The following is an 11,794-nucleotide window of genomic DNA, read 5'->3' as shown; positions in this document are numbered from 1 at the left end:
TAGGGTTCCCAGACCTGTCCTGGGGACCCAGCAGCCGCTCTGGTTTTATTTATTTTATTTTATTTATTTATTTAAAAGGTTTTATATACCGACATTCATCAATGATATCACATCGGTTCACAGCGTAACATAAAACTAGTGCCTCTAGCGGCGCTTTACATCGAACAAGTTTAACATAATACAATTAAAACATATTGAAACATAATAACTAGAGAGTAAAGGAAAGGTGGGGGAAATAAAGATTTAAACTAAAATTAAAATAACATGGTCGATACCCTGGTTTTCAGGGTATCGACCATGAATTATGCCTGAGATAAATCTGCATGCCTCAGAGAGTCAGCATATGTAAATTTATCTCAGGCATAGTCATGGTGGATATCCTGAAAACCCGAGTGCCTGTGATGTACCCTGGACTGGCTCGAGAAGCCCTGTCCTAGGGAATTAAACGAAAATGATGATTTAACAAAGAGTGAGATTTAATGAAATAACAACTAGTGCTTTGTGTGTACTTTTGAAATGTTGCCTGTTATATAAAGAGTATCGATTTTAAAAAAATCTTTATTGATACAGTTCCTTAAGATGCTCTCATTAAATTCATTTGTTTTGGTAGCAGCAGTCTCACAGACGCCTTCACATGCACTCGTTTCTAATTGGTGTATGCGGTGTGTTCTACCGTTTGTGACATCACAGACACGACCAATGAGTGAGAGGTAATCTGTGACTCTTTACAACATGGTCGTCCGTACGGAAGCTTAAAAAAATAATGATTAAACCTTTTTTTCATGCCTATTGAAACCACATTGGTAACTTCTTCCAGATGTCTCGTCATTATGGGGAACAGTGTGTACACCGAGGAGAGAAAAAAAATCCATATTATCCATTTTAGAATAAGGCTGTAATTTATCAAAATGTGGAAAAAGTGAAGGGATCTGAATACTTTCTGAATGCACTGAATATAGAGAGTTGGGGGTGAGGGCAGGGAGGGGGTGAGGGACCTGGGAGAGAGATATCAGTGAAATGAGAGATGAGGAAACATGGGAGTCGGGAAACTGGCAGATCAGTATTCAGCTCGTTTGTCTGACTTAAGTTCATGACTTAACTGGACAAATGGTGGGATTTAAAAATACCTCATTGCTAATAGCCAGATAACCTCAGGGTTGAGTTAGTCAGCCAAGTTAACCTGATAACTTTAGAAACGCATGAAAGCAGTCCTAAAGTTAGCTGGATAAACTTCGCGGGGTAACTTCTTCATAGCTCGGTATATTTAGTACCACCCAAAAAAATCAAACAAGCCCCACTACCTCTGCAATCTGAGGAAATCACAAGGAATATAAAAAAAACACCACAGTATTCCCCAGTATAATCTCAAATGTTCTAAATTGAATTTTGTTAAATTTGTTGGACCTTCATGGGAACAACTTGAAAGGGTAAACAAGCTGTGTATCCCTTCGGTCTGCTTTTACTTTATTTTATTAATATTTTTCTTTCTTTTTTTTTTTCATGTATTTAAAAATAGTCCCAACAACATGAAGGTCCCTTTTCGGGTTGCTTATCAGCACACGTCTTATTTCAACAAGTCTTCGAGAGAGCATCGAAAAACTATCACACCTTATCTTCAGTGTCCAGTTTGATCGCGACCCCGACATGGCCCATGTTTCGATAGCAAATCTGCTTCAGGGGGGTTCTCAGTCTATAGTCACTTCCCGAAATGTACACTTTCTTTTCAAAACGTGTTTGAAATTCTAAAGAGAACCCCTCGAAACATGGGCCATGTCGGGGTCGCGATCAATGTGGGCATGCGCAATTGCCCTCTGAACTGAAGGGCGCTGTTTTCTTATTTTTAGGGGATATGATTGGTTTCAGCTCTGCTCTCCCCAGCCGGGCACTGTCGCATTATGCGCTTTGAATGGCTCCCTGGCTTTCCCACATTTGCTTAGATGATTGGGAGGATTTCAGGCAGGCAGATCATTTTTTTTGGGTGGATAGCTCGTTTCCCTTCTGGGAAATATTCCGTCGCATCACTCGTTTCGGTGAGGGCCCCATTCTCTACCAGCCTTGTCTGTGCTTGAATCCTGATGCCGGTTGAATCGCATCGCTTTTTTGCTCTTCTGGTTATTTACTCTTTCGGGTAGTAGAAAGACTAGGGGGCACTCCATGAAGTTAGCATGGGGCACATTTAAAACTAATCGGAGAAAGTTCTTTTTTACTCAACGCACAATTAAACTCTGGAATTTGTTGCCAGAGGATGTGGTTAGTGCAGTTAGTGTAGCTGTGTTTAAAAAAGGATTGGATAAGTTCTTGGAGGAGAAGTCCATTACCTGCTATTAAGTTCACTTAGAGAATAGCCACTGCCATTAGCAATGGTTACATGGAATAGACTTAGTTTTTGGGTACTTGCCAGGTTCTTGTGGCCTGGATTGGCCACTGTTGGAAACAGGATGCTGGGCTTGATGGACCCTTGGTCTGACCCAGTATGGCATGTTCTTATGTTATTATTATGTATGTTTTTTTCTGCTTTCAGCCTAACCAGTAATGTGACCTGAAGATGACCCTCGGATCTAGAAATGAAAGGTCGGGCATTCCTTCCTTTTAACCCGCATGCTGAACAAAAAAAAAAAAAAAAAGCTATTATTTAGCGAAACTAAAGATTCACAAGAGAGCAAGTGTTTGAAGCAGGACAAAGGCTTGCATGGGAAGATTCCCGTCGCAGTTGTTTTGAACGAGCGAAGGATTCTTTCTGCCGCGCAGAAATGCATGGCATGCAGAGCTGGGAGAAGGCTCAACCAGTTTTCATGTGAACACACCTAAAAATGACATTGACAGAAGTCATGGAAAACAAAATGATCGTGTCATTGCTAGAAAAGCAAGACACTAAAAAAAAACCCAACCCCCCCCCCCCAAAAAAAAACAAAACAAAACCTGTTCATCTAGTCTGGCTCAGTCCGTGAATTAAAGCGACATTGTGGTGGCCACCGGTATATAAATGCCACCAAAGCAGGAACAATTCTTAAGAGAACAGACTCCGGGCATCTAGCAACAATGAAGGAACTTCTGACCATTTCACTGGCTGCCACCCTGTTTGTTGGGTTAGGTAGGAGACGTGGAATAAACGGAGAATTATATAGCAAATAATCTATGTGTGCTGGTAGGGGGGAAAGAGGCACAGGAATTCAATTCAATGCATGACACTCTTGATTTCCAGAGGAGGCTGAAGAATTCATGGTCAGGTTGTAACTGGCTGAGGGTTTGCAGCCCCCTCTCGTTTCCTCTGCTTTAACTTTTATCTTCCTGTCTGGGGATGCTGAGCCGCTCAGCCGAGGGCCCGCTATTGCCTTTTAATGGAAACGTGTTTTACCCCGCTGAAGCCTTGAATTTGCAGATGTAACGCGCTGGTCCGATCAGAGTGAGAGCTTGAAATGCAGGGCACTCGTTTCCATCGAGCTCCGAGGTTTATCTTGCTCTTTGGAGCCACTGCGCTACCTGGCTGGGTGGGTCGAGCAGCTCCGGGGCTGATCCTAGGGATGGAGGGGACCCGCTTCGCATTTTTGTGCCGTGCCAGAGCTGGGGGGGGGGGGGGGTTGTGAAATGGCCTCTCCCCACCAAAGCTTTCATGAGCTGGAGGGGGGGGGGGAGATCCTGTTTCGCCCCCACCTCCTCCGGGACTGCTGCTGGACTGGAAGCGGATTGAAGGTGGCCGAGGACTGTGCGTGTTTGCATGGGGCGGTGGGGGGCGGGATGGCCCCGGAGATCAGAAAGCAGGGGGGATGGGTGGGTCCTCCAGGTTTTCGCGCGTCTGCAGAACTTTGCGCCCTGGGCGAGTGCCTGTGCTGCGAGGAAAGGCAAAACAGAAAGCGCGCCTTCCTCCAGAAAGAAGCGGCACGCAAAGCCTGTGATGCTGCTCCGAAAGGGCAATCCACGCTGACGCCGGATTTTGGCAGCTTTTTTTTTATATATATTCCCACTCCACACCAGGATTCCTTCACCGCGTGTGGTTGCGGGACCTCCGCCGAATCGTAGCGCCGGCCGCCATTTCACAGTATCCAGGGCAGAGTCCTCCGCCGCCTCTAGGAGGTGCTTCCGCCCGCTACCTGCACCCCCACCACAGCCCTGGGAGGTTGCCCGACCCTGACCCTTGCTGTGCATCTCTTCCCCGTTTTGCAGGGATGTGAAGCAGGGAGCCATTGTGCGCCTAGAGGTATCAATGATCTGGCTCTTGGTGAAGGATTCGGGAGGGGTCTTGAATAGATACGTTCATGACCTTCTTGGATCTGCCACCTGCCTAGAACAGGGGAGTAGGAAGGAATGTCCTCCGAAAAGACTTTCAGATTGTTGCATGGAAGGTGTTGGGTAGATTGGGGAGGCAGCTTGGAGGATAAGGATCTATACATGAGGGATAATGTGCATCCGTGCAGGAAAGCCACTGACTACTGCAGCCCCAGGCCAAGCTGTGAATTCGGTTCAGATCAGCATTTTAATTAAGTATGGGGGAGGCATAAACTACTCTTCTTTGCAAGCAAGCACATTTGAGGCAAATACAGTAATCAGTAGAGGTATGATAGCCTCAAATCCAATCTCAGCGAGGTCTATATTCAGCATCGTTTGCTCAGCTAAGCCAAACAAATGGCGGAATTTGAAAATCTCACCATGCTGCTGACTGGCCCCAAGATAGCCAGGTAACTTTTTACCTGGCTGAAAAAGATCTATGTAGTTCGGGGGTGGGAGCAGAACTGGTTATCTGACTAAATTAGCCAAAAAACATAAATTTTCCCTGTTATCTGGCTAACATAGCAGGATAACTTTAGGACTGTCAAAATACAGTTGTAAGGTCAGCTGGATAAACTTATCCAGCTGACTTTAAGACAGCCGATACATTCAGCGGCCTGGGCGTGCCACTGAATATCTCAAAAAGGTTAACTTTTCTGGCCGGAGAGTTGCCGAAAATGGGCTGCATGGTGCCAATTTCCAAAGAGTTTAGGCTCCTGACTTTTGTAGTTAGGATCTTAAATTAACCTGTTTGAAAGTTTTCTAGGGCTGAGTTCTTAGATTTAGGTGCCTGGTGAAACCAGGATCCTAAAAAAGGAGCAGCTTTGGAGGTGGGGAAACAAACAGGACGAATCAGTAAAGTGCGGCCGCGGTTACCCCGCTCCTAACTCGCTTTCTACTCACTTTCCGGCCGCGTTAGCCCTTCCTGCGATACACTATCCCCTTTAACCCATATCCTCACCGCCTCTTTAAATCCCCGGGTAACCCCTTCCGCCCGCGGCATGTATATTACATGTAAACCATCGAATTAGCTATTCCCTCCCATACAGTAACGCGCGCCCCGACTATCGCTATTTTACCCTGCCGTTTTGCCGCGCGTTTAACCTGCTCATTTACCGCCTACCCTTACCCCTGCGTTAGAGGCAGGGGTAAGGGTAGGCGGCAAACTTTCCCACAAAAAGAAACCTAAAAACCTAAAATCCCCTCCTCCCGAAGCTACTCGACATGTTATCAACTTACTTTTTGTCGCTTTCAGCCCCTTCAACCTTCTCTGCTGCCGTCCTCCGGAGGGGGGGCAGCCAGCGGCGCGGCCCCCCCCCCGCGCAGGTCCCGGTTCTCCTGGCTCTCGACGATGTTCCCGCAGGTACTCCAGCTCGACTTCTGGCTGACAGCTACCCCCCCCAAAAAAAGACTGCTGAGTTACGGCCTTGGAAGCGACGCGAACTTTCATGGGCTTGAGCGTCCAAATTGACGGGCGCTCAAGCCAATGAAAGCACAGGGACGGGCGTCACGCCCGCCCGTCCCTGTGCTTTCATTGGCTTGAGCGCCCGTCTATTTTGACGCTCAAGCCAATGAAAGCACAGGGACGGGCGGCCGTGACGTCACGGCCGTCCCTGTGCTTTCATTGGCTTGAGCGCCCGTCTATTTTGACGCTCATGCCCATGAAAGCACAGGGACGGGCGGGCGTGACGTCACGGCCGTCCCTGTGCTTTCATTGGCTTGAGCGCCCGTCTATTTTGACGCTCATGCCCATGAAAGCACAGGGACGGGCGGGCGTGACGGCGCTCAAGCCCAGGAAAGTTCGCTTCGCTTCGGTTTCAAGGCCGTAACTCAGCAGTCTTTTTTGGGGGGGGGTAGTTGTCAGCCAGAAGTCGAGCTGGAGTACCTGCGGGAACATCGTCGAGAGCCAGGAGAACCGGGACAGGGGGGGACACCGCTGCAAGCCGCTTTCGCCGCCGGCTGCTCCCCCTCCGGAGGGCGGCAGAGAGGACGGCAGAGAAGGCTGAAAGGGCTGAAAAACAACAAAAGGTAAGTTGGCACATGTCGAGCCGCTTCGGGAGGAGGGGATTTTAGGTTTTTAGGTTTTCATGGGTTAAAGTTGGGATCCACTTCCTGGTGCCTGTCATTTCAAATGTCATTTGAAATGACATTTGAAATGACAGGCACCAGCGCACCCAGGATACTGTATAGGTGCTGTATTAAGCGCCTATACAGTAAAATGGGTTGCGCGGGCCTAACGCTTCCCTAACGCTTCGCAGACGCGGCTTGCATTTGCAAGTAATTTAAATAGAGTATGGAGCGGTAGGTGATCAGAACTGTGCGTGCGGCAAACAAGGGTGCGCCCGGCACTGCCGCACTTTTTCTAACGCGGCCTTACTGTATCGACCCGAACATTAGGAGCTTAGCACTGATTTTCAGAATTAGACACCTCCTCTAGGGAAATAAATATGTAGCGCCCCCTTGACCGCTTACCTCACGAGGCGTTCCTGGGTCCGGGACCGACCTGGCAGGAGCCCCCCCGCCAGGGCAGACTCCATCGGTCCTCACGTTCTTGGCGTCTGGTGCCTCCACTTGGGGAAGAAGGTGTTAGTGGTTGGGATTACCCCCGGAAAACAAATGGGACTGTGACAAAGGCTGGCAGTATGTACAGATATGCACAGGCTTATTAGACCAGCGATTCTCAACCGGTGTGTGTCGCCAAGCACCAGCAGCTGTGTCGCGGCTCCCGGGGTCCCACTTCCCCACTTGTGCTTCCCTTCTCCCCAGGGGCGGCAGCTGAAGAGTTGGAGAAACCCTGCGCACCACCAGAGGCCAGGCCAGCAGCGGCTGATAAGTGGAGGCCAGGCTTATTGGGCCAAACAGTGAGAAGAGGCTCCATGTGAGCTTGTGTGTGTGTATGAGTGGCAGCTTTGTGTGTGTGTGAGTGGCAGCTTTGTGGGTTGTGGTAGAATGGGTGCCTGGATGCATGAGTGAGAGCTTGTGTGTGTGTGTGGTACAATGGGTGCATGAGTGGCAGCTTTGTGTGTGTGTGTGGTAGAATGGGTGCCTGGATGCATGAGTGCAGCTTTGTGTGTGTGTCTGTGTGGTAGACTGGGTGCCTGGGGGCATGAGTGCAACTTTGTGTGACTGTGTATGTGGTGGAATGGGTGCCTGGATGCATGAGTGGTAGCTTTGTGTGTGTGTGTGGTAGAAAGGTTGCCTGAGTGGCAGCTTTGTGTGTATGTAGTACAATGGGTTTGTGAATGGCAGCTTTGTGTGTGTGTGTGTGTGTAGTAGAATGGGTACCTGGGTGCGTGAGTGGCAGCTTTGTGGGTTGTGGTAGAATGGGAGCAAGAGTATTTGTGTGTGATTGAGAGCTTGTATGTAAGTGAGAGAGCATGTGTGTGATTATTGAGAGATCGACTGGTCAGAGGTGATGTGTTTCTGTGAAAGAGAGACAGACTGGTCAGGAAGATGACTGGTGTGTGTGTGTGTGAGAGAGAGAGAGACAGACTGGTCAGCGAGGTGACTGTATGTGAGAGAGAGACAGAGACTGGTCAGGGAGGTGACTGTGTGTGAGAGAGAGACTGGTCAGGAAGATGACGTGTGTGTGTGTGTGTGTGTGAGAGAGAGACAGAGACTGGTCAGGGAGGTGACTGGTGTGTGTGTGAGGAAGAGAGACTGGTTAGGGAGGTTACTGGTGACTGTGTGTCAGTGACTGGTTGTGGGCCCTAAGGAAGAGGACTGTGAGGACAGAGTTTCAGCAGCCACTGCTGCTTCTGGTGAGTGCTATTGGCCTGCAAGGGAAAGGAGTAGGAGAGTTGCTGGAGAAGGTAAGTAAAGGTGGCTTTTTAAGGTTATTTTTCTTGATTGACTGCCATTTTAATTATTGGGTATTATGCGATGTCTGCTGTTTTGAAATATTTTATTGATATTTGGGACATTTTTAAATAATTTCTTATGAGTTTTTAATTGTTGGATATTATTCTGTTCAGCAGCTGTTTTGTAACATTTATTAGTATAGTTTTACAATTATTTCTGTGTAGGGCTCTATAGCAGCTTGGCTGCCTTATTCTGTTTTCCCAATAGGAAATGTTTTAGTGTTTAGGACCTGGTTTAATAGTTGTATTTCTTAGATAGGGTTGTTACTGTTTGAGTGCGTTCCATAATACAGGTGTAACTTTGTGCGGGTTAGTTTGTGTGCATTATTGCACATCCTGAGAGTCTGTTAGGTGCTATATTTCTCTTTCCATTTCTCCAGGTTCGCACTGCATGCAGAGTGGCTTTTTTGGTTTTCCATTCCAGTTTCTGTCTCCATATTTATAATTTGTGGTCTTTCTGTTCTTGGTGAAGGTCAGTTCTGGGTGAATGACTGAGATGAGGTATTTAACTAGCATGTAGGCATTTGCATAAATCTTATTTGTTGTGTTTTCTCAATAGGATATGCATTAGTGGTAAATTACTGTCTTTTTCATAAGGAAGTTATTGTGCCTGGTAGAAAAGGGAGTTTGTTTTGCTTTTACTGAGATGTCATCAGAACCAGAATATCTTTTTTGTTTGGCGAGTGGCACAGGGTAATGCCCTAGATCTGCTCTGCACTCATTGCTGGGGGTTGAGGGGATTCCTGTGGATGTAGAGCGCATGTTTACATTTAGCCCCGTGATGGTCACATGTTCAGTGTGTCACGCATGTGAGAACCATCTGTCAGGAGTGTCCCGGGCGAAAAAAGGTTGAGAACCCTCCACCCCCAACCCGCTAGTTACATAGATATGAAATTGATCTGTTACATTGTTATGGTTCAACTGTTTTGTCTGTAAAAACTAATAAACAGAATTATAAAAAAAAAAAAAAAGGTTGAGAACCACAGTATACAAGCAAATACATTTCTACATGACTATGTATTGATAATAGGTTGTCAAGCAGCACACTTGTACACAGTAGCAAGAGCATTTAATATTTGGCAATTTAGGGGTTAGAGCAGAGCTTTCCAAAGTGTGTGTCGCGACACTTTGGTGTGTCGCTTGAGGTGTGCCGGTGTGTCGCGCAAGCCCGGTGCACGTGACACACCGGCAAGTGGGAGCCAATGCGGCCGCCGGTGGAGCTCATCCCACTGGCGGCTGAGCAGTAAAATATCGCTGATCGGCAAGGCCGTGGTGGAGCTCACCTCACCACGGCCCGAAGAAGAAAAAGGTCACGTCGAGACGTGCAGGTGCTCCTCCTCCTTCCTGCCCATGCGGCCCCGGAAGAAAAATGTTGCCGGAGCCGCACAGGCATAAAGGGGGAGGAGCATCAGCCGTGTCCAGACGAGGAGCAGCAGCGTTGTTGCAGCGGGGAGAGAAGAGGAGGAGGCCCGGTAGCAGGGTCGCCGCCGCGATCAGCCCGAGAAGATCAGGGCCGCTGCAGAGCCCATCCTGCAGCGGCCCGTGAAGAGGAGGCCCAGAGGTAAGAGAGCGGCTGAGGGCCCGTAGAGTGCGTGTGTGAGCTGAGTTGAGCGATTGTGTGCGTCTGTGAGCTGAGTTGAGCGATTGTGTGCATCTGTGAGCTGAGTTGAGAGATTGTGTGCGTGAATGAGGTGAGTTGAGCGATTGTGTGCGTCTGTGAGCTGAGTTGAGCGATTGTGTGCGTCTGTGAGCTGAGTTGAGAGATTGTGTGCGTGAATGAGGTGAGTTGAGCGATTGTATGCGTCTGTGAGCTGAGTTGAGAGATTGTGTGTGTGTATGAGGTGAGTTGAGAGATTGTGTGTGGGAGTGAGGACCTGAATGTTTGCAGAGACAGCATGTGAGAGAGCCTGTGTGTGTGTGAGAGAGAGACAGCATGTGACAGTGAGAGCCTGTGTGTATGAATGATTGTATGAGAGAGAGCATGTGACAGTGAGAGTCTGTGCTTGAGCAAGACAGCATGTGGGAGTGAGAGAGAGCCTGGGTGTGTGAGAGTCAGACAGCATGTGCAAGAGAGAGACTGTGTATGAATGATTGTATGAGAGAGAGCATGTGAGAGCCTGTGTGTGTGTGTGAGAGAGAGAAAGCATGTGAGAATGAGAACCTGACTGAATGTTTGAGGGAAGAAGATAGATGGAGAGAAAAGAAATAGAAAAAAAGACAATATGAAAGGAATTGGCAAAAAAATAAGAAAGGGGAGGTGGAACAAAAAAGCCTGTGACCAACCGATTAGAAAACTAAGATCAGACAGCAAAGGTAAAAAAAAAGAAATAAATTACTTTTTACTGATTGGCACATGTAATCTTTGGTAATGTGCAAGAGTAGCACTTTCTCTATGCTGATTTCACAATGTACGAGATCAACATGGAGGAAGTGGAAACCCACGGGTCCTGCACAGAGGAGGCAGCAGAATGGGCTTCAGTGCCAATAGCAGCGATCAGCGCCTCCCCAATAGCCATGCGGCAGCAGTGGCAGCAGAGGAATGAGAGAGGCTCCGAGGTTGCTGGCAAAAGAAAGAGAGGGGGTTTGCCTTTAGTGTGTGCCTGCCTGAGGGTGTGTCTGGGTATGAGAATGTATGGGTGTCTTCCTGGGGTTTGTATGTGTGAGAATAGATGCCGGCCTGTGTGTGGTGTATGTGTGTGTGAGAATGAATTGGTGCCTGCCTGGGGGTCTGTGTGTGTGAGAATGAATGTGTGCATGCCTGAGGGAGTGGTGTGAAATTGAATGGAAGCCTGCCTGGGGGTCAGTTTCAGTGTGTGAGAATGACTGGGAGCTTGCCTGGGTGTGTGTGTTTGTGTGTATGTGAGGGAGCCAGACAGAGTATGTATGAGAAAATCCAGGGGAGTAAGAGTTTGTGTGGGGGTGTGTGTGTGGAGGGAGAGAGAGTATCTTAGAGCTTGAGAGTGTGTCAGTGTCTGTGAGAGCGAGAGGTTATGGTGGGTATAAGAGCATGAATGTGTATGTATGTGACAGTATATGTGTGAGAGAGAATGGAAATGTGAGTATGTGTGAGAGAGAGAGGATAACCTCCTAATCCTTGACAATATCAGGGTGACTGGAAATCAAGAGCTCCCACGTATGGACAGCAGGGGCTTTTTAAAATCCTTATTAGTTTTAATTATTGTGTGTTATTTGATATATGTGCTGTTTTGAAATATTTTATTGGTGTTTAGGAAATTGTAAAAAATGTATATGATTTTAATGAATAGAAATTCTATTTATCAGTAGTTTTAAAATATTCTTTTATTAGTATGGTTTTACTATTATAACTGATGCTTTATGTTTCTTGATTTTATTTGTTTTATGAGGAATGATGGTTCTGTTTTTCCATTATTAATACACAGAGTCTGGCTTCTTAGGGTTTCCATTTCAGTTTTTGTCTAATTTGTGCTCCTTTATTTTGTATTCTGTATTTGGTGAGGGTCTGTCTCTGCTCTGTGTGTGTGACCATGATGAGAAATTCGCTAGCATAGGGATCTATAGCAATCGGGTTTGTTTTGTTTCCTCGGTAGGTGGTGTATTGGTATTCTAGGACTCAGACTCACAGGTAGGGTTATTGTTGTTAGAGTCCTTGGTGTTATTACTGTTATGTTATGATGGGATTGCAGTATAGA

At 47.3% G+C, this 11,794-nt stretch overlaps 1 protein-coding gene across 3 annotated transcripts in view; it reads left to right on the top strand.

Annotated features, from left to right (window-relative positions):
• Positions 1–2,983: 2,983 nt before the first annotated feature.
• Positions 2,984–11,794, top strand: part of LOC115085758 (lymphocyte antigen 6E-like) — a 31,292-nt gene continuing 22,481 nt past the window's right edge. The window contains exon 1 of one of the 3 annotated variants that reach the window (XM_029592135.1): positions 2,984–3,091. In XM_029592135.1, the coding sequence (XP_029447995.1) occupies positions 3,040–3,091 (52 nt within the window). In that variant the 5' untranslated portion in view covers positions 2,984–3,039. Of the gene's footprint in view, positions 3,092–3,349; positions 3,489–3,886; positions 4,196–11,794 lie in introns of those variants that run through there. The other 2 variants (XR_003854958.1, XR_003854957.1) reach the window with 2 other exon arrangements.

The sequence above is a fragment of the Rhinatrema bivittatum genome, chromosome 2 (genome assembly GCF_901001135.1).
Source record: "Rhinatrema bivittatum chromosome 2, aRhiBiv1.1, whole genome shotgun sequence".
Taxonomy (NCBI): Eukaryota; Metazoa; Chordata; class Amphibia; order Gymnophiona; family Rhinatrematidae; genus Rhinatrema; species Rhinatrema bivittatum.
The sequence above is the reverse complement of the archived record's forward strand: the minus strand, read 5'-3'. Positions and strand labels throughout refer to the sequence as shown.